This window comes from Trachemys scripta, chromosome 18 (assembly GCF_013100865.1).
Source record: "Trachemys scripta elegans isolate TJP31775 chromosome 18, CAS_Tse_1.0, whole genome shotgun sequence".
In the NCBI taxonomy this organism is placed as follows: domain Eukaryota; kingdom Metazoa; phylum Chordata; order Testudines; family Emydidae; genus Trachemys; species Trachemys scripta.
The window spans coordinates 13113312-13136334 of record NC_048315.1 but is presented as its reverse complement, the minus strand read 5'-3'; the positions used below and the strand labels follow the sequence as shown (position 1 = coordinate 13136334).

The following is a 23023-nucleotide window of genomic DNA, read 5'->3' as shown; positions in this document are numbered from 1 at the left end:
TTAAGACATGATAACAACTGAATGTGAAAAACATATAGACAGTGTATTGTTCGCCATGAATGGAAATCCACTTTTTCCAGTTCACATCTTGAAGCTTGACAAAACGCAGACAGATGTGGAACAGTCACTTTTCTTAAGGCGCTAGTCAAAATTGAGTGTTATCTACTGGCATATAGACGTAATTTTTTGGGTGCATTACCTGCATGTCAAAAGTAAATGTCCTTCCGCTCCTGTTAACACTCAGTGCTGCCTCCTCGGAAGGAATACCTCATCCTATCCTTTTTGGCTACACTCGACAGCCTATTTCGCAGCCATCTCAGCGTTCACCCGAGCGTTCATTCTTATATGAAGAATATGGCTTCAGGTGCTGGAAAACACTCTGTCGCAGCCTTGTGCGTTACACAATGTCAGTGAGGTATCCCTGTCTGGAGAATATTGTCCCATCACAGTGATCAACCTGTGTAACAGCCATTATCTTGACTGAAGCACTGGGAATTACAATGGGGTCCTCCAGACCTAAAAGCAAGAGATGCTCCCGGTTCAGCTAAACAGCCAAAGCCCTGTAGCTGGGGGCTTTAACAACTCATATCCTCTGCGGATCAGCATGGATGAGGACTTGTGACACACTCTCACCAGTGGGTTACATAAGCAGGCTGTAATACCAGCTAGAGGACATTAGCAACCACCGAGTGAAACAGAATAGGGTAAATAATACAGGTGTGCCTTTGTAGGAAACAGGTTTGAATTATCCTTCAAGAATAAGAGGACAGCATCTGGGGAACAGAGAAAGGAAGAGAAGCTTAATTACATGAATTCTACTCTTATGCAATGGGAATTTTAAGAATTGCTTATTTTGACAAGTCTATACTGCATTTGTCTAATAAGCCAGCTCTGCTAATTTATCAACAGCCTTGACTGAATCCTCAATTAGGCTTTATCGGCGCTAAGTAAGTGCCTATTACACACTCCATCCAAGAAAGACTGAGAATGTTCTGGCACGGGGGGGTGGAGAGGGAGAGAGGGGGGTGTTTAAAAATTGAACGTTATGCATTTAAATGGCATCTGACTTGGTGCCCAAGAGCTAAAAGCTTTTCAGTAGAAAAAAAAATGCTGATATCAGCAACATTTGAAATAAAACTTTGCTCCTCTTAATATATTGCTGTCCATTTAATAGTTATGAAGATGGCTTGTCTGAAGATTCCTCAGCATAGTTCTCTTAGCCAAGAACGGGAAAATGCAGAGTCATAATTGCAGGCAATGATCGCATTGTCAAATACCTTTTATTCAGTGTTTGCTCTAAATATGTGATGATACGAAGGCCGTGTTCAAACCAGGCGATGTATCTATTGTTCTGCATACAGCTAATAAATAAAGCAACTTCCAATTTAAAGAGACATTTTTGCCTATAAGGCAGTGTGGTCTAGTGGACAGGGTAGTGCATCCAGGGAGAGTAGACCTGGGCGCTACATCTATTGTTGAACCTGACACTGGGCAAGCCACTTCACCTCCACCTTTGTCTCTCGTCTACTCAGACTAAAAGCTCTGCCGCACAAGGAGACTCTTCCCATGTCCTATACTCCTAGCACAAAGGGGCGCCTCTCTTGGCTGAGGTCTCCAGATGCAGTGGTGCTCAGTGGCTAGAGCTGGAGAATGGGAATTGGGACGCCTGTATTCTGTTTGTAGCTCACTTTGACTCTTGTGACTTTGGGCAAGTCACTTAACTTCTCTGTGCCTTACTCTCCAATCGGTCAACTAGCTATCATGCTCCCCCTATCCTCATGGGAATGAGAGACACGTATTTAATGGCTTAAAAGAGCTTTGACCCCCTAGAACGAAAGACATTTAAGAAAGTTCATTAAATGGATCAGGATTCCAACAAGCGTTGGCATACAATGCACAGGCAATATTTAAAGAGAGGAAACCAACAAATGGATTGTCATTGCAGCCTTAAGTATGTGATACCATGAAAGTGAACTGTTTAACACACAGTGAATCAATTTCCATGACTATACAAGGAACTCCATATATATGTATATATATATGGAATGGATCAAAGCGATTTAAAGAAGCGAAAATAAAGGGCAACCTAGTGGATGGTGATCAAAGATCAAATAAAATAGTTAAAACCTGAAACCAATTCAGCAAATGGATAATTCAACAAGCCTACTTTCTTGCAAACTAACGAGGTGCCCTTACCTTGGAAAGGGGGGGAAAAAAACCTTGCAATAATTATTTTAATTGCATTCAGCAGCTGACGAACTTTGTACCCACTCCCATAATAAGAAAAACTGCTATAACCACAAGTCATGAAGTCAAGATGAAACAAAGATATAGATTAAAAACTACAGCAACACTCCAGACAGCAGACTACTCTAGCTAGCTAGCTAGATTATTAAATTGGGAACAATATGGTATTGTTGTGTATTATCTGAAGGATCAACAGAACTACCACCGAACCCACACCTGCACTGACAAGCTAATCAATAGTGATTCAGTTTCACCCGCACTCAGTAGAACATGAATGTGTGGGTTAAAAAGAAATTAAACTCACGAATGGGCTATGTTGTCTTCTTCACAGCGCACAGCAGCTGCTACACATACAGAACTCCACTGCTGTCCAACTTAGACCTGGTTTACACTGGGTGTGGGTGTGGGGAGGGACAAGCTAAGTCGGTCTAAGTTACGCAACTTCAGCTACGAAAATAGCGTGGCTGAAGTCGACGTACTTCGATCTACTTACCGCAGTGTCTTCACTGCGGTAGGTCAACTGCTAAAGCTCCGCCGTCGACTCCGTTTACGCTTCTCGCTCCAGTGGAGTACCGAGTCAACGGGAGAGTGCTCAGCAGTCAACTGCTCCAGAGGTAAGTGTAGACATGCCCTTAGTTGGGGAAAGTGGTCTCTTACAGAGATGAGATTTTAAAATGAGCTTTAGAGAAAAATTAGAAGCTTTTTATTTTAAATAAACTACTTACTTTTTTCAGGCCACAATAGTGTTATATTTCATTGCTCTAACTGTCCTACTAAGACTACACTAATCTTTGTCAAAGCATACTAGAATAACTGGGGGAACTAAAATGGTATGTCCAGCACTAGTGTCCAATGGGCTATTTTTGTAACAAGGGGGCAGAATTCTTAAAAGTTATGCAACACGAACGGTCAGATTCCTGAAGAAAAAATGAACCCGCACAATCCCCTTAAGAAAATCAGACAGTATTCATGACCAAATGCAATTACGTAAAGTGTCAATCTGCTTCATCTGATATGCAGGCTCTGAAAGGTCTATTTGAGCATTTCTTGCATACAAATAGCACTGGGAACCATGGGATCAAATGCTATTACTCAACAGGATCATACATATGCAAAAGAAACCAAGCCCTTATCAACGCCCAAATAAACTGGGGTCAAACAGCAAAAACTTGATAGTGCAACAAAGGGAGTGTGCAAGAAACAAATAAGATCTGAATTATAGCAGGGACACCTGTATAGAATTCCAAATGCAACAATAATAGTTGCAGGTCCATGCATGAAAAGTGTGCAAAGTGCTTAAAAAGGCACGTAAGAATCAGAAGTCATATTTTTAACTGGGCAACCTGCAGCACAGTGAAAGGAAGCAATTTAACCAGTCAAGGTCAATGTGAGTTGGGGGAGTTCCCACCCAGCTCCAAGCAAAAGATAGGCACTCATCACCAGATCAAAAATTCACCCTTTCCGGGGGCCTGGTTTTATTACACAAAGGAAATTCCAAAATAACATCCCAGGAACCCCAGGCTAAATCTTTTCCCAAGGATCCCTCCCCTTCAGGACCCATACCAAATGTCATCATTCCCACTCTGAACTAGAACTAGACAACCCAAGAAGTCTAGCCAAAGATGCAGGTGGTTCAAGTTACTTATGGTTTTTGTGATGAACCCTCAACTCTTGTGAAGTCACCTGGCACTATGGGGCCCTTAATCCCTATTGGGGTCCTTTACAGGCTTTCATCATGATCATCATCCAACTCCCATAGCAACAATCAAGCTAAGAGTCTATGGTATTTTGCTACAAAAACAGAAGAAGAAATATTTAATATTTTTAATGCTGTGATGCAATAGCAATATAACATGGATATGAAAAAGTCACCTTTAAGCACACTGGATCATGGAAACCAATTATTTCCTCCAAGGCAATAAAATGAAACAAACAGTGGCGAGCGAGACAATGACTTCTTCGGTCGTCCACACAGATTTACTGATTGGAGTTCAACAATTTTATGAGCATTTTCCAGCTAGTGAAAGATTTAAGACTTGCTATAGTATTTCAATGTCCACACAAACAATGGAAAGATAATTCTAAAAACTAGTGTTATTAAAAAGGCCAATACAGTGGGGATTTTTTATTGTATTTTTCACTACCTAGTTAGTGTTTAAGGTAATAAACACAGGAACAAAAGACTACTTTTTTTAGTTAGTTCAGTTAAAAAAAAGTAACACAGGCTATGTGAGATTGTCTTTTCCAACCAGGTTTAAAATTAAGTCACTGAAGAGTGAAAACTCACCCCCTTTCTGGGGTTTGGCTTTAACAACAGTAAGGTTATATTAAGGTCTGCTCAGATGTTCACCTCAGGCTTGACTGCTCTACTGGTTCCTATCTCTGGGATGATTAGCCCACACTGTAGATGATCTTCCTCTATCTGATACAAGCATATTTACACCGCCTTCATTACCACAGTATCTGAACACCTTCCAGTACTTACTCTAGGGAGCCACTCCCCCTCCACCCTGCCTCAATATGCACAAAAACCCACTTAATTTCCCCAGCAAGTTCAGGGGGTAGGGGGACAATCCAAAGCCTACTGAAGTGAATGGGAGTTCTAACCATTGATGAACTTTGGCTCAAGCCTGAGGGAAGAGGTTGATTGGGGGGGACGGGGGAGGGGGGACGGACGACACACGTCATTTCAGGCCAACACTGACAGCACATCATGAGCTAATGTTGACTACTTTGTTTTTTATTTACCCCTAACGGAAGTGTATCTAACATTATTTCAAAGGGCATTATCTACTGGAATACCATTCCCACTTGAATTTCTTTACGCTGAAAATAGAGCAGCTTATTATGTAAAACTGAACATTCTTGAAGAAAAGAACAGATTAAAATGTGGAAAACAGTAAATTGCTGCAGCCCATATTTCTTCTCATAACAGTACTTGCATAAGCAATTTTTAGTAACTAACGTATAAAGAATTTATGTTTGAGATAATATAATTTGTAGTACAATATACTACATTCCATCAGACACGCATAATTGCAGAGAAATAAAAGCCTCAACAGATTTATATGGAGGGGTATAATACAGAAGAGAAACAAAGACTGTGACATGAAATGCTACAGCTGAAAAATGGAAGTCAGCCAAAAATCAATTAGTTTCTCCTAATAAGGATGACACTATTATTCTCTTCTGAGGAACGTGCATTAAATTGGAGAATAACGTGTCTCTTCATCCATTCACTTTGGCAGTTCTTTATATACTTATTCCCAGACAAAAAGAACGTACTCTAGACAAAATAAGAAATTCAACCAGAGTGGTGCTGTGAAGCCTGTTGCCGTTACTATCCAGGTTTTACCCTTCTGGAGCTAATCCTGAGCTGGAAGGACACATCCTCTCATGGGATGAGTGATAATTAGCTGCCCTGCCCACTTCATTCATTAGGGTCTTCTCCTTGCAGACTGTCAGAAAGTCTGAACTGAAAGGGCTACGAAACATGGAATTCTTTCCACTGTTGACTCAACGGCAATAAGCACGTTGCATTTCATATATACGCCAAACTGAGGTCAAATGCAAGAGTTTAACTACACAGTAATTCTTCACACCACCACTACACAGGAAAAACAGGGCATTACTTTTTTCATCACTTATTCTTTAATAACCTCAAGGTACATCATTTTACATGCAGAAGTTACAGCACTCCAAAAAATAATGGTTAAACATAAATCTTTTCTAGACTACATAAAAATCACTCAGTGGAAAGAAAAAGTAATACATGCTTCACTGGCATTGCTTAGCGACACAGAAACTGCTCCAGGATTGTACTGTAGGGAATGACCCTGCACTGGCAGAAAGATGGACTGGAGAATGTGATAGAGCTTTTCCATCTCTAACTTACAGAATTTTAAAATCTGGTTTCCGCAAATGTTCAACCAACATTTTTCCAGTCTGCCAACAGCACCACATGTTAAAAGAGGGTTTTTCACCAGCAAATATTGAAAGGGAAGCTTTTTAAGGCTGACAGACCCAAAGTTGAATTCTGGTTACCATCTTTCCCCTCCTTCATCCACCCATTTAAAAAAAACAAATGGAAATTTTCTTTCCCACACCCAACTATCAGACATTCAAAAACTATTTATTAGGTTTCAACAGGAAGGACTCCAAGAGTGTTAAAACTCCAGCTTCTTAGCTGAGCACTCCAACTAGAGAGCTCAGAACGTGGGCTTGTTGAGTTTTCCAACATACACACACATATTGCTGTCCCCTTTGCTTTCCCAAACTGCTTCACACTCTTGTGAGCCAGCTTGGAACTAAACTTGACATGAACGATGCCTCAAGGCAACATTGTCTCTCTCTCCATCCCTGGAAGCTCTCACAGAAACCAGAATTGTTATCAGAGATTGGTTGTTTTTGCGTTTGGATCCCCCAGCCCCAGAGCAATTGGGGCTTGGGCAGGACTGGTCACAATTTTCCACTTGCAGAAAATCATTTTACAAATAATGACCTTTAGAAGTGTTCCATGTTGGGCCCGCAAACCTTGAGAATGTCCCTTTAACTCTATTGCAAAGTACAGTCGTTTGACAAAGTACTTGATCAAAAAAATGACCACCGCTCCCACACAAGTTTTATTGAAATGTAAGACTTAGCTTCAAAGCACTGGTTAGGGTTGCATCAGAACAACCCTCTTGAGTCCCTATTTTCAGCAGCTTCCCTCAGGTGATTTCTTACTGAGCTTAAACAATTCTTTTTCCATTAAACACAAAATGTTCTTACGAAGATGGAGTACAGATGTGCACTCATAGCTTAGGATGCTTTTTTTGGTTGCAGAAACTCTTCCAACTTAAAAATGGGCCATACTGTAAAGCCTGTAGGAACGCTAGCACATCATATCCGATACTCTCGTTGATTGCTAGTGGTCTTCTAACATGATTGTTACCACATGCACACACACCAAAATGCTTTACATTTTCAAAGCTGTCTCAATATATTTAGAGAATAGATCTGTAGAAGCAACATGGTGCTCTGTAACTTCTCAGAAAGAACCAGCAGACCTGGGTCAAAATAAACCCATATTTTGCCAAGTAAGAGCAACACTCTTCTCCCAAAACACCAGCATAAAACCGATGTTTCCTTTTAGGATAATGTAAGTGCCACTCCATTAATTGACCATTTGCTGGCACAGAAGGTAAGGGCTGTTGCCCATTTTCTTTCTCTTCCCCCCCATACATGTTCATGGAGACCAAGTGTATTAGCTCTGCAAGACCAGATAGGTCTACTGCAGTATATTATTCTCTGAAGCCATGGCACTAGGCTTACAAAGATTCTACGTGTACCATATTTGTGCACATAATATATTGATGTATAAAGTGCAATACGATACAATGTATGGAACAGAGAGGCATGAATTGACTACTGATTAATGCCTGGAAGTAGGAGTCAGAAGGTACTCAAATTCCACTGTCATGCGGTGCAGTGCAAAAACCTAGACCAACAAATAGATCTGGTTCTGGCTCTGCCACTGAGCTTCAAGTTATTTTACCTTTCTATACCTCTATTTTCCCCATCTCTAAAATGGGGATATTACTGGCACCTCCAATTTCCCTCCCTGTGTTGCTTAACTCAGACAGAAGGAGCTATCTAAGTGCAATGTAATATTATAGGAAGTTTCCTATTTAAAAGTTTATGACCACTTTATTTACTTATCTAGGGCCCCTCAGTGCTTCAATTTTATGCCATTTTCTTTGCACCCATTTCAGCATAAACTACCCTTTGTTCTCATTAACGTGAGCATTGAGGAAAATTCTTAAATTAGGTTAGTTGGGGAAAAAATTAATGCATTTTCTCATGCAACTTTCCAGCCTCAGTTCCTTAATTTAAACTGATGACAGTGAGATATCTTAATAAAACAGCTTTTATACATTCACAAAGTAGCATTAAACAGATTAACATAATGGCAGTGCACAGCATTACATTATGCAAATTTTCATAACAAGGCTATTTTCACCACCTGCCAATAGAAATCTGTCTGAGTCAACTTGAATAATTCATTAAGCTATTGTGAACAGTTTCTTTACCTATTTAAGGTTCTTAATATATGCTTTCTTGTATGGCAAGATGACTGGACTGGAGCTGATGTGAAACCAAAAGAAATATGGCAGACAGCTGAATTCTATCAGGCTCATATCACCGCTTCTAATTCAGAACTCAGTGTTACTTTTTAATTGCTAGTTATAACTTTAGGCTCCATGAGAAGCAACTAGGATTAAGAGGTGAAGCAAGTCAAACATGTGGCATGGAATGTTATAAAACTCTAACAGAGTATGGGCCATGTAATTATGAGAATTTTACCACATACTGTACCCTAGGGGTAAAAACAAAAATCAGAATATCAGCACTGACTGCTGGGGGACAGTGATATTGGTGCAGAACTATATGTTTCCAGAAATCTTAAAAACCCCCATCCATGAACAATCACATTGAAGATTTCCATTCCCACCCCACCCCCAACAATCTCTCTCTGTCCATAAGTACCCTAGTCACATGATCAGTGATATTTGTAAATACTTTAACAGCATTATCACCAGTTTAGACAGTTAGATCATCATTCAAATTTAGCACTGATCAAGTTTTATACATTCAATTTGTCATCACACTTTCTAAAAGAGTTAAAGCCTTGCAACATGATGTCTGTATCATCCTCGGTATAGTGGCATAATGCCATCCACACATGGGATCTCTCTTCTGTAACTTATTAGCTGCTATTTATTAAATCTAGTCTTATGCAGATTATTCTATATAAAAGATGCATTACTGTAGATTTTTTTATATATATAATTCTTACCATCATCATTATGGAGCAGCCCATCTACCAATTAAGCCATAGATTACACCCAGACAGTTTTAATTCTAATAGATGAAAAATGGATTACTTCAGAATACCCACAGTGCCCTTTTTAATAACTAACAGATCAAGCACAGCAGAAGCAACCTCATATTTTGAGAGTGACACTAAAGAAAAATCACAGAAACATCAAGTTACAATCCCATGCCTGTAATAATATTGCTGTCGAGAAGTTAGACTATTTCACTGACAGGTTAGGGAGCTACATGGGTTTCCCTGCTTGCTGTAAACACAGGGATGTTTTAGATCTGGTTCAAATTTATGGCAGTGTAGGCTCAATTCTCCTCTCACAATGCAACTCTACCATCGTCGGTACAATGACACTGACATCAAACTAGCATAAACAAGATGAGAATGCAGTCCAGATTTTCGATCCCAGGTTCTAGGAGGACAGAGAATGCTTATACCCAAAAATTGACCTGCAAAGTGTGGGATTGTTAGGGACAGGAAGGAAATAAAATGCTCTGGATCTTTCTGAGAAACAAGGTGAGTGAGGTAATATCTTTTATTGGATCAGCTTCTGTTGATGAATGAGACAAGCTGTGAAGCTTACACAGACCCACGTAGACCCAACCCGCCACCCTCTGAGGGGTCAGGACCCACCCCACTGGGAAACACTGATTCTAAAGCACTGCAGCCCACAAAATCCAGTGCTGAAACCTGCAGACAATGTAGAATACAAGAGGTACTAGGAGAGGGTTTGAGCTATAACCGTCCCAGACAGAGCCAAACATCCCCAAAGTTTTGGAATCTCTGGCTCCACCGTTTGGATTCAGATCCACCTATACAAGGTCTGTCAATTCACAGATTTTAAGATTAGAAGGGACCATTCAATTATCTTGTCTGACCTTCTGTATAACACAGGACTTTGGATTTTACCTGTTTACCCCAAACTTTTGATTGTTTCTATCCTGTTTCGAACTGGGGACCTTCCACATTACAGACAACTACACTACTGAAACCTCCTAAAGACTGATGAAGGTGGGATTCAAACCCACGCATGCACAACATAATACAGTAGTAGCCCAATGCCTTGCCCAACTGGCCACCTCAAAAATGCAGTCTCCTGGCATGGGGAAGAAACCCAGGTACCCCATATGACAGGTGGGGATACTCATCACTACACCAAAAAGGAAGAAGCTCACAAAATACTTAAATTCTTAAAAATAATCCTTCAGTGTTATGGATCTGCTTTGAGCTGCTCAAAAATGAACAGCAACAGAAGTAGAAAGCAAGAAAGGCAGCACATAATACAAATAGCACTAATGAGAAACCCAGGAATGTAAAGCCACAGAGACAACGCTGATGGAAAACAAACCCATCACAAAAGCAAGGTAGGCTATTTAAAATCAACATAACAGAATGTAATTGGCAAGCAAGGGTTTCAAGACAATGGAATACATGGCAAACACCAGGGTAAAACAAATCCAACAACAGCAACAAAAGAGAAGCAGACGTTTTTATTCCAGAAATTACTGCGATTGTAACTTTCATTCAAAAAGATACTTGCTGCGAGGCATCTGCAGCAGATTTTCTCCCTTATTAGTCACTCACTCGGATTGTCTCAAGGATACCATTTATTGTTACAACACAAGGAAAACCAGCTGCCTAAGTTCTCTCTCTGGAAAGGTTATTAGAATTAATTGTTAAATTATAAAGTTGCCGCTGTCTTGAGATCTCCAACAATTAATTCAAAAGCACTGTAATAAATTAGATTTTTGTACTTGAGTGTTCATAGGATTTGCCACAAAGCAAATGCAATTACTGGAGACTATAACAGCTATGTTGGGAAAATATAATCAAATGGGAGGGAGCTGGAATATTCTGGTCACCTAGCAAGGGGAGATGGAAGTCGTCAGTTTCAGAAAAGAGGGTGCTGCAAAAGACACAGCTGGGAGAACACAGAAAAGACAAGGGGGACTAACATCTTCTGAAAGTGGCACACACTGGGCAATACAAGCAAGGAATAAATAGCAACAGTAGTAGTAAACCCCTTGGCTACTATAGGGCTAACTACCTTCATTGAACACAATGGCACTCGCTAGCAATGGCTACTCTACAGCAGTTAGTATCAAGCCAACCTCAAAATAGTACCAGTATCAGCTTCTTGATCTGTAGGTTAATACTGATCTATTAACCAAGTTTTTTTTAATCATAGTGGCTAATGCAACACTGAAAGCCAGATCCAACTTCTACTGAAATAAATGGGAGCCTTTCAGCTGGCTTCCATGGGAATTGCATTGGGCCCGAAGGGGTAAAATTTTCAAATGTGACTAAGTCCCATTTTCAAAAAGGACTTAGGTCCCTAAATCACATCCACTATCAATGAGTCAACCACCCAAATGCCTAAGTCCTTTTGACAATGGGACTTTTCAGAAGTGCTTAAGTGATTATTCATATTTAAAGCAATTGTAGTCAATGCCCCTAATTTAAGACAAAACAGATATTAAACTGCGCATTCTCTCTCTCCCATTTTTAAATTCTCTTGAACATGCAGGCATTTCAATGAAGAGTTGTTGTTGTTTTAATTTGAACTTAATAAAACAGCTAGATCTTGCAAAACAGAATGAAGCAAATGAAATTTCTTAATTATTTTTACTATCCTTTTTTCTCCACTCATTATTTTTATTTTATTTTAAAGGTTCCTTTTATGCAGCCTAATGGCTCCCATAGCTCTGGTTTTCCACAAGTAAAATACTGATAAGTTTTATTCTCTACTGGAGCTTGAAGTCCAGAATTTAAAAGGAGTCGAAATAAATTTCCTTTTTATTAGTTATTTTAGACCCTGGGTAATGATTGCTTCCAAGAGAATTCCAAGACGAGAGACACCCTCTCCTCATGAATTTGGAAAGCAAAGTAGTTGTAGAATTCCTCACAGGTTAGTATCCATCTATTCTTGTTACTGTTAATAATGATGTTCCTTAGATTATGTTTCGATGACCTAGGCAAAAATTTGTTTCCTTTCCTTAGGCCATAGCCCTTGCTATGAAAGAGACTTTTCCATTGTGAATGCACTCTGGCACAGCTACCAGTTCCACCACACAAGATTTGAATTGAAAAATAAGGAAATATTATGAGGACACGGGCCAAGAAAGTAGCATGTCAGATTTTTTTAACCCCACTGCACACACACCCCTTTTTTTTAAAAAAAAATGTGAATTTGGCACCTTCTGATATTTCCTACTGGAAATTTTCAGCCACTATAATTTGTTGCAAACACCAATTCAAAATAACTTCTGATTTTCTGCAAGTCGGGATTTTAATCAAATAGACTAATTTGTTATTGTGTGTGTGTTGTAGTGCCCAGAGCCCACTGTGGTAGGCACAGTACACACAGGAGAGAGAACGGCCCCAAAAGGAGTTCACAATTGAAGTAAATGATCAGAGGTAACAGGTGAATACCACAGACAGACAGACACACAGCGTAATCTAATACCAAGATAATAAGTAGTAATTTCATCAGCTGCCTAGACAGTCCTTTGTTTTTCATTTTTAAATGTTTTTCTGTACATTAGAACGCCAAATAGTACAATATTTTCTGTACCCCATAAAAATTAACCATCCTTTTGGCATTTCACATGCATTTCAAATTACTTTGATGGCATTTATAAGAAAAATATATTATATATACACATACATATATGCGCCACTGAAACATGCTTTGCCTACAAAATATTTTAGTGCCTGACAGAACCACTGGGCTGGTGTCGCTGTTATGACAGCTGTAGTAGTTTCAGAGTTGTTTATCTATCATTTATATGGATAGAGAATGTATGAAATTATGACAGAGCTGCTTTATTGTTTGTCCTTTAAGATCTGTTTTCTAGAAATACAGTTGCAGAGCTCTCGCAGATACTGCAAACCAGACACATCAAGTTGCTCTGAGAGGAAATTTTTCCATGCTTAACACCCACATATCAATTTGTCTTGTGCAGAAATTGTTTATCTCAGAGAAGGAACGCAGTCCCCAATGCTCCTCCAACTCGGAGTAACAGGAATAAAGATGTTTACAGCTTTGACAGGAATTCTAATGATTCAAAATAAATAAATAAATAAAATAACCCAAACACCTCTAAACTCTGGTGCCCCTTCAATGTCTAATCTGCATGTAGACACTCATTGCTGAACAACATTATTAAGGAAGAAATAGGGGCGGGAGGTAGCAACAATCAACCCATCCCCATTTAGTTTGTTCCTGCTGCCAAAAAATACAAAGCAAAGACAGCAAGATAGATACGTTCATTTTCTTTGAGAGCCAAAAGACTGTTTGATATTTTCAAGATCTTGCTTGTGTCGTCAAGGACAGTACTGCAGGTTGTAACAGGACAGTCACTGAACCCATAACAGTCTTATAAACTAATCCCCAGAGCTCCATGGGATAAATGCGTTAAGGGATTTTAAAAAAAGCTAATCTTTCAAACCTAGAGAGAAAAACCTGCTGAACTAGAGCTTAGACTTCGAAAAATCGGGACGGGAGTGGGGGGTCATAGGCACCTATATAAGACAAAGTCCAGAATATCGGGACATCTGGTCACTCTAAACTCACAGCTTTTAGGAAGTGAGGAGTCAAATCTTTCTATGCCGTGTCTGTTTTCACACACCAGGAAAAAGACGCAATACCTTTTTGTGAGCTATCAGGAGGCAGTTTGAGTGTTCATGTTCACACGCGATGTCATAGTCTGGAATCAGGTCAGCCAACTCCCGGACGAAATGCACCACCTCTTCGTGCCAGGGGACATTGGCCATGGTTAAGTTGCTGGCCGAGCTTTCACCGCAGTACGTCACTCCCTGTCGAAACACATTGAAGTAATTATTAAATGCCTTTTAAAGATGGCTACAAATTTAAGGCAGCATTTACACACGCATATGTACAATTCACACTTCAATATACTCTGCGAGCTTGTTTTTGACAATTTACACCCATATTTTCAGCCAAAGTGTGTGTTGGATGGGGAAGGATGGTTTTGCAGCAAGAACATAGGAAGAGAATAAGGAAATAATCTCACCTCTGCTGAAGGCTCTCTCCCCACCACTTTCGGCAATCCACGCCTCAATTTCCCCTTCTGTAAAATGGGCTAATCCACCCCTTCCAACTCACACACTTTAATGCGTTAGGGTGTGAAAAAAACAGCAGCAGCAACATAGCAAAAGTCGATATGGCTTGTGCTCCTATGCCATTTAGGCGCTTTTGAAAACCACACCTTTAATGTTCACAGACAGCTTTGAGATCTTCGGAAGGAAGGTACTATCGCAGTACAAAGTATTACTGTATGTGCAGCAGCCTAACAAAATGTAAAAAGTTACAGAAGACTAATTCCTTCCATCCCCTCACAAATTAATTCTCTACCACAATGGTTCTTAAATTCTGCTCCCTAGAGCAGTAGATCTCAACCAGGGGTACACGTATTAAATTTTGTTAGGTATTCCAGGGGGTACATCAACTCAGCTAGGTATTTGCCTACTTTTACAGCAGGCTATATAAAAAGCACCAGCGAAGTCAGTCCACTGTAAAATTTCATACAGACAATGACTTGTTTATACTACTCTATACTATACAATGAAATCTAAGTAAAATGTTTATATTCCAAAGGATTTATTTTATAATTATATGGCAAAAATGAGAGAGTAAGTACTTTTTCAGTAATAGTGTGCTGTGACACTTCTAATTTTGTAAGCAGGTAGTTTTTAAGTGAGGTGAAATTTGGGAGTACTCAAGACAAACCAGACACCTGAAAGGGGTACAGTAGTCTGGAAAGGCTGAGAGCCATTGCCCTAGAGAACTAACTAGTCATACAGTACTGGCTCTCGTTTGCAGCTTCTAAATTTATTTAAGAGACCATTGAAAATACACCCACTAACTTGCTACTATTACTTTTCAGGATACACAACTGTAGTTGCCAGAAGTGGAAGGATACCATAAATAAGAAAAGGGGAGATAGGCCACACAGTTATGAATGGGATGTGCAGAAGACACTCATTATTATTAAAATGTGGTTCAGAATATGCAAGTTTGGGAAACCACAGCCTGCCTTAAACATAAAAAATCTCTACATCATGTGAACTAGAAGCCATCTTGTGGGGCTGCTGCAAATGGCAGACTTAGCTATATGCCAGCACAGACTGCATTTCTGCTGCAACAGGTCAACTAGTCCACTGTTAGTAAAGCACTTTGTTTTACTTCCACATCTGATTGCAGCCCAAGATCTCAAATAACTCACTACTGGCCATTTTAATTTCTTGCCACTGCTATTCTAAAAGGATTTGCCTGCATAAAACAGACAGTAGGAAATTACTGTAAAATACACAGAATGCCAACAGGAGGACCAGCAACAAACCCATTAGATATTCCTCTGTAGGGGTTGACGAAGGTAAGAAAATGGATGGCCCACCCAAGCCTCAAGCATGCACACTCCCATGCTCTCTTCAAGGGAAAATAAAAAACATCATATTGCAGGCGTGCAAATGTTTCCTAATCCTATGTGCAAGTGCATGAAGTGTGACTCTTTGGAAAGCTTTGAGAGCAAAACTGCTCTGTTGTAAGGAGGACAAGGAGCAGTTATAAAGCAGAGGATTCTTGCAAAGTGCACTTGAGAAAGACCTTCCCTCTGTTTCTCCCTCTCACTCCCACCTCCTCTGACCTCTATTTCTCAACATCCCTGAGAGGAAAAAAAAATCTGAATTGCTCAGTAATATGAACTCATAATAAAAAAAGTGACAAAGACTCCTGTTGTAACAACTCTCATGGCTTAAAGAAAGGTATGCCCGTTTTTCCGTTACTGTACCTAGCTCTATTTTCATGACTGTGTAACTCGGACAAACATTGGCTCCAAGATGAAAGCAGGAACATAAGGCCTCTGCCAGGTGACAGGTAGATTTTGAAACAAGGTAAAGAAGATCTGCTTGGCTTTTTCAGACATGCAAAAGAAACAAGTTCCTAGATTCAGAGGCTATTTTGTAGTTCTACAACTCAAAACCTGCAGCATTATCTACACTGAAATTTTGCAGGCTGTTAGTTTGTGTGTGCCATTTGAATGTTTGGGGGAAGCCACATCCATTTTTCATAAATGCAGGGTCTTGAACATGGCACTTTCCTCCCTTCTAAGGCCTGGTCTACACTAGGAAACTAAGTCAGTATAACTACATCGCTCAAGGGGGTGAAAAATCCAAACCCCCTCAGCGATGCAGTTAAACTGACCGAAGCCCCAATGTCAACAGAACTAGGTTAACAGGAGAATTTTCCCATTGACCCAGCTACCGTGTCTTGGGGAGGTCAAATACCTACGCCAATGGGAGAATCCCTCCCTTCAATTCCCAGTGAAGGCAGAAGAATCAAGAATGCTCAGCATTGTTCAGCAGACACCTGGCACCTCACAGGACTGGGCTCTAAATGTACAAAATGAATTGGGGGGGGGAGGGGAAGATATCACATTGCCCTGCTCTACTTAAATATTAGAAAGGAAATAAGTGTTTGAACACCATGCATTTCTTATGGACGTTAATACCAATAAGGACCAGCACAGAAACTCTTACAAACTCCCCTTGCTAGAACACAAAATGAAGGACAGGGCATAGGAGACGCATTAAATTGCTCTGTTGACCCACATGCCATCTGATTTACTTACACAGCTTTTGGATACTTAAAAATCCACAAGGCCATCCCTGAGGTGTATTCACCCAAGCATCTGCTGTGAATTCAGCTAATTACATCATGTTATGGCTCTGTACCATCCATGCACACCCCTTATGGCCAAGTGCATCTCTGTGGGTATGCCCTGCCTTAATTTCCCCATTTGGGTCATTAATAAGCTCTATCAGGCTTTTATGCATCAAACACCACCACACTTTTAAGGTCTCATTTATTAATGAAAAGTTCAACAGAACACACAAGAAAGAGACCTTCAACCACACGGTTTAGCACTTGAGTCCCACTTGAGTTTAACTGTCCTCAAGGCCAGGTCCTTTATCCATGAGGTATTCTCAATTGGATTCCTTTCCTGAAGCCAGGACCTCTGCAAGGCCTTCCTTCCTGTTGACTACAGCTCTTTTCCTAGCAACATGCAGCTTCCTGCAGATTGGACCTCCTGTGACTACGTGGGATTTTGTGACCAAATAAAACATCCCCAATCAAGTAGCAAAGATAAAATGGCCAATGAGAGCGTGAGGGCAAGAGGTGCCCTCTTGCCTCTCTCTAGGAGCTTTCTCCCCTAATTGAGCTCTGGTAGTCTTTAGGTCCAGTCCAGGTGCTTATTAGCCAACTAGCTGTCAATCAGCCACCTAGGCAGTTAATTACTTGCAGGTGGACTGAGATGGGCTGACTCCCCTTGACATAAAGACTGATACTATGTTATATTTCTCAGAGCTGAATCTGTACCATACATTATACACACGTGTGCACAAACACATACACATACCAATCTTTCGTAAGAACTTACTGTAGCAGGATACACTGCTGAGATTATTCTGACATCACTATCTTTTAGCAAATTAACATTTAGCAAATGTTGAAAGCTCTGATAAAAGTTGGCCGCTTTGTCCCCACATTCCCACTGGCCATTTTATTATCTTTGCTACATGATTGTGGATGTTTTATTTGGTCCCAAAATGCTATCAGATATGTGCCTTTAAAAACAGAGCACATGCAATTCTATGGAGGATTATGTTTTGAAACTTATGTTTTCCAATGGGAAGAAACTTGGGTTTCTTTTAATCAGCATTTGCATCTCCACCAAATGTTTACGGAGCCCTGATCCTTTCCAGCATTACATTCTCGAGACCCAGTCCTGCAGGTGTTATTAATGTTTATTATAGAATCATCGACGTGTAGGATCAGAAGGGACCTAAAAAGGGCATCTAGTCTAGTCTCCTGCACTCAAGGCAGAGCTACGTAATAAGTAGACCATTCCTGACAGGTGTTTGTCTAACCTGTTCTTTCAAACCTCCAGCGGTTTTGTGTGCATTGCTGTAGCACCTCTAAAGCACACGCATAGACCAGGAGCTGACCAAACAAAGACAGAACAAAAAGACAGTCACTGCCTCAAAGGCCTGGGGGAAATCGACCTAAGATACGCAACTTCAGCTACGAGAATAGCGTAGCTGAAGTCGACGTATCTTAAGTCGACTTACCTTGCGCCCTCACGGTGTGGGGTCGACAGCCGCCACTCCCCCGTCAACTCCGCTTCCGCCTCTCGCCACGGTGGAGTACAGGAGTCGACGACAGAGCGATCGGGGATCAATTTATCGCGTCCACACTAGCTGCGATAAATCGATCCCCAATAGATCGATCACTACCCGCTGATCCGGCGGGTAGTGTAGATGTACCCAAAGAGTTTCAAATCTAGGTACTGTAGTTGAAGGTGCTGAGCACTAAAAACAGGGCCAAATCCTTACATTGCAAAGGCTTGAAACGGGGGCAAGTGAAACATACAAGCAGGAGAGACTCTTAGGATAGTGGAAACATCCTTAAGAAGAAATGGAATTGCATTAATTAGAAACCATACAAGTTTTGGAAGCAATTGTTTTTCACATTTTTAATCTATGGTGGACTGCCTCTGTTAATCTACCCAAGTGAAAGATATTAAAGCAGCGTCCTGTAGCTCAGTACCAGTGAGGTAACAGATGCACTGTGCAAGACACAAGAGACGTAGAGGGAGTACTGAACAGGAAAGTACATTAATTTAACCCTGCACTGGAAGTTTGAAGAGATTTTAAACATGCCTATATAAAAGCAACCAGACACCCAAATAACGTAATATATATCTCAAAGGCTCAGCTGTACAGAGACAGCTTTGTAGAGCAATATTTTCCCCTCATTCATTATGCAGATTATGATTTGAGCAGCATGAAAAATGTATGATTACAGAGGGGGGAAAACTCCTAGGAAGCTACAACATGACTCATTCCTTTAATAAACTTCAAAGATATCATTTACAAGCAAAGAGAACGCAGTGGCAAATGGAATTACCAAGTACTTGGATGGTTGATTAATTCTCTCTCTCTCACACACACACGAGTGAAAATCATCTTAGCAACACACTGTACAAAAGCACATCAGCTTTCAACTTCTTAAAACTTGAGCTAATTAACAGTGCCAACAATACCTCTAAAACATACCTGGTTGATTAGGGCAGTCTTGTTATATTTTTCAGCAATACCTGAAAATAGCGATTACTTAGAAGCCAACCATTGAAAAGGAAACAGTTCTATTATACACAATAGCTTATATATAAACTTCTCTGTAGTGGAAACACCAATGACACCCTCTTAATTAGTCTTTAATATGCATGTTTTCAGCATGCTAATTATAACAACAGCTTTCAGACAAATACCTTGAAATCCAAACCTCTTCAAAAGTGTCTTAAATACTCGGGCCAATTTGTGCTTTTGGTTCTGCACATGTAAAACCAGAGTAACTCCACTGAACTCACTGTGGATTTACACACTGGTGTAATGGAGCTGAATTTTCACCACTGATTTTATACCATGTCTTGTGCTAGGTTGGTTGTAATTACAGTGAATGAGAAACACAAAAAGGAGTGCTGTCTGGTGCTCACTCAGTCACGAGAGAGTTTCTTCTTTTGAGATTTGGATCCTTTCCAAGGACCTGAACAATCATGAATCATTCTAATCCAAATGGCTGTGGAGGAAGATTACCTGTGAACTAAAAATGAGAGAGCTTTGCTTCTTTTCTAAAATAAACTGCAGGCCTTCCAATTTAATTATTATGAACAAGAGAACTCTCTTATCTACTAAACCACTGATTATAAATTCATTAAACAGAGGACTGTGTGAAATGACAAAAGAATAAAGTGCTGCCACATCAAAATGTGGCTGACCTACTATTAGAGAGACTGGATTACTGCTCAGAAATTGGGGCAAGCTTGACCCAAGGCAAATGTAACTACCTTAAACTGCCCGTTGATGGATCAAATACTCTGCAATAAAAATGCATATTATTGGGATTTCAATATTGTCTAAAGCTATAATACACAGCTACTCCTCACTGAAATGTGATTTTTTATAGCCACGCTCAAGTTGATTGGACATCAGTTTATTTGCATCAATTATATCTGACATCCCAATAATTCAACTGTTTAGTCATGAAGTGTAACCACAATATAAAGGCTATTTCCATGAACGTGGGTTGTACTCTAACATTTAGAAATGGACTGCATAGATATTTAAAGAAAAAACAATATCAAGTTTTAAAGGATATCATGTTCCAAATCTGGTTTGTTTGTACAAACACCTGCCCATAGAGCTGTCAGGACAACTGATCACCAGCTCAGATACGATTTGCTGTGTATCCTAATGCTAATCTCCCACTTTATGCCTCAGTTTTCGCATCAGTAAAATAGGGATAATGATACTTATCCACCTTTACAAAGCATTCAGATCCACAGATGGAAAGTATTATGTAAGTGTTATTATTTACTCTATTAGCATTAAGTGGTGACAGTGTTTAAAAATCATGGTCCAGATTTGGCGATCACCTTACATTGTGCCATAATAATACTTTTAATGATGATAAATACTTTCAGATATCTACGTCAGTTTTCATGGTTTATAACTGCTATTTACTTTATACATTACTCTTGGCTTAGACAATTAAAATAGACGAGTCTTTCAGATTGGCTTCTGGTTATTTTCACACACTGATACACCAACACAATGCCGCAATGTTTGGGCTGCAAAAAGAATGTGGGGAATGATTAAATCAAAACAAAAAAGTAACCTGCTTTAATTTTTCTCTCTCTCACATCATGAAAACATGTATTGATGCTAGATTTTGTTAAATGACTAAATTTTCAGCCCAAACTACCTGACAGAGTGCATCTAGAAATCAAGATTTGTTTTTAAAAATACAACCTCCTGCTAAAATGTTCACATGTGTTTAACTTGAAGCTCTTGAATAAGTGACTTGAATTCAGTGGGATGTCTGATACAAATTGAATTAAGCACATATGTATGCATTTACCACTCTGGGGCCTTATCCTGAAAAAGGAATAGCAAAAAGTGCTGGCTGTATATTTTTCCAATACAAAATTTTACTTGGCCTGGTATTCAAAGGGGCTGGGCCTTCAGTGGGAGCTCACCCCCTCTGAAAATCACGCCATGCCGCATGCAGTTTTGGCACATCCCTTTCTCTCTGTCAAGCTATGACTCATTTAACCTAGAGTTCTGTAGATAATGGCACAGGTCAGCGTTTCTCAAGCATGAAAATTATACATTAAGTTGTTTTTGTTTTATAGCACTCGCTAGGACACGTGATTTTTAACTTCCTCTTCTCTCCATCTAAATGCAGAATGCAACACTACCCAGGACTCTGAATAGCTTTTTGACAGGTGAAGTCTTGCAAGTAAAAGCTCATTAAAGAAGTATTAATTTTCCTCTGTTTTAAACACTTACCTAATCTTTAACATTTAATATGACACGGGTAAGCAGAATGGGGGAGATGCTTCCATGTGGCCCTACCCAGCCAGCCTATTAACTGGTCATTTTAATTTGATAGCAAAGCCTCAGATACCAGTTCCAGAAAGCCCTTCCTCCTTCTGACTGACACCGGATCCACCATCCCTTATACACTAGCCCAGAACCCCCGAAGCGCTGAGCTGGAAGCAGTGATGTAGGATATAGCTAGACAAATGCAGCAGCAGTCAAAAGACTGATCTGACAAAGGCTTTTGGAAATTATACATACTGGGCCTGAGCCTCATTTATACTTAAGGCCCCTTTACCCTGCCAGAGCTCTTCCTTGAAGTAGCTGCATGGTGTAAAATAGCCCTTGTGTAACTGGGAATCTGGCACAATCTTTTATTTTAGGTGAAAGAAATTGGTTAAATACTAAGAGGACAAAGGAAGAGGATTAATTATGGGCCTGATCCCAGAGGCTTTCCTCATTACGTGAGCCTACCAAAATCAAGTGTTCTCAGGGCTGCACAATTGGGCCTTTCTTTAGTAGTGCCAGCCTGCTCCCCAGGTGAACTGTTCCTGGGTAGGTTCATGTCTGTTTAGCAATGATGTACAAAGGGCCACGCAAACACAATCACCAGGTTTACTGCACTGACTGGTAAGGGTCTGCAAAATCAGGGTCAGAGCTGCAAGAGGCTATGTACACATGAACGCTCCCACACATGTTGTCTGAAAGCTACGGTCAGTTTGCAGAGAGAGGTTTGGAGTAAGTGCACACAAGGGCACAGATACAATTAGGAATGTTAGTGTAACAGATTTGCTGTGTAAACCACGCCATTTAGAGATGTATTTGTTTGCTCCGTGCTTATCTGGCCTTCATCCCGGTAGCTAGGGTTACCATACGTCCGGTTTTTCCCGGACACGTCCGGCTTTTCGGCAATCACACCCCCGTCCGGGGGGAATTGCCAAAAAGCCGAACATGTCTGGGAAAATGCCGGCCGGGCACTTCCACTCCCGCGGCGGCTCTGCTCCTCCCCTGACTCTTCGGCTCTGTTTAAGAGCCAAGCTGCCCGAGCGCTATGGGCACTTCCCCTCCTGGGCTCCGGCGGCGCAGGGTCCGGAGGCATAGGGGCTGCCTGAAGCCGGTAGCGCTCGGGCAGCTCGGCTCTTAAACAGAGTCAGGGGAGGAGCAGAGCCTCCGGCCACGGCGGCTCTGCTCCTCCCGACCCTTCGGCTCCGTTTAAGAGCCGAGCGCTACGGGTTTTGGGCAGCCCCCATGCCTCCGGAGCCCGGGAGGGGAAGTGCCCGGCCGGGGACGCAGTGTCTGGAGGCAGAGGGGCTGCCCGAAGCCCAAGTGCTACTGGCTTCACGGTTTGCTGGGCAGCCTCCAGACCCTGCGCCCCCGGCTGGGCGCTTCCCCTCCCAGGCTCCAGCTGTGCTGGGGAAGCGCCAGCCGGGGGCGCAGGGTCTG

At 40.9% G+C, this 23023-nt stretch overlaps 1 protein-coding gene across 1 annotated transcript in view; it reads right to left on the bottom strand.

The window, feature by feature from the left end:
- Window positions 1-23023, bottom strand: part of LOC117867745 (S-adenosyl-L-methionine-dependent tRNA 4-demethylwyosine synthase TYW1-like) — a 138412-nt gene that overhangs the window by 2653 nt on the left and 112736 nt on the right. Inside the window, exon 16 of the mRNA XM_034752988.1 lies at window positions 13766-13933. Within this exon, the coding sequence (XP_034608879.1) occupies window positions 13766-13933 (168 nt within the window). The remainder of the gene's footprint in view (window positions 1-13765; window positions 13934-23023) is intronic.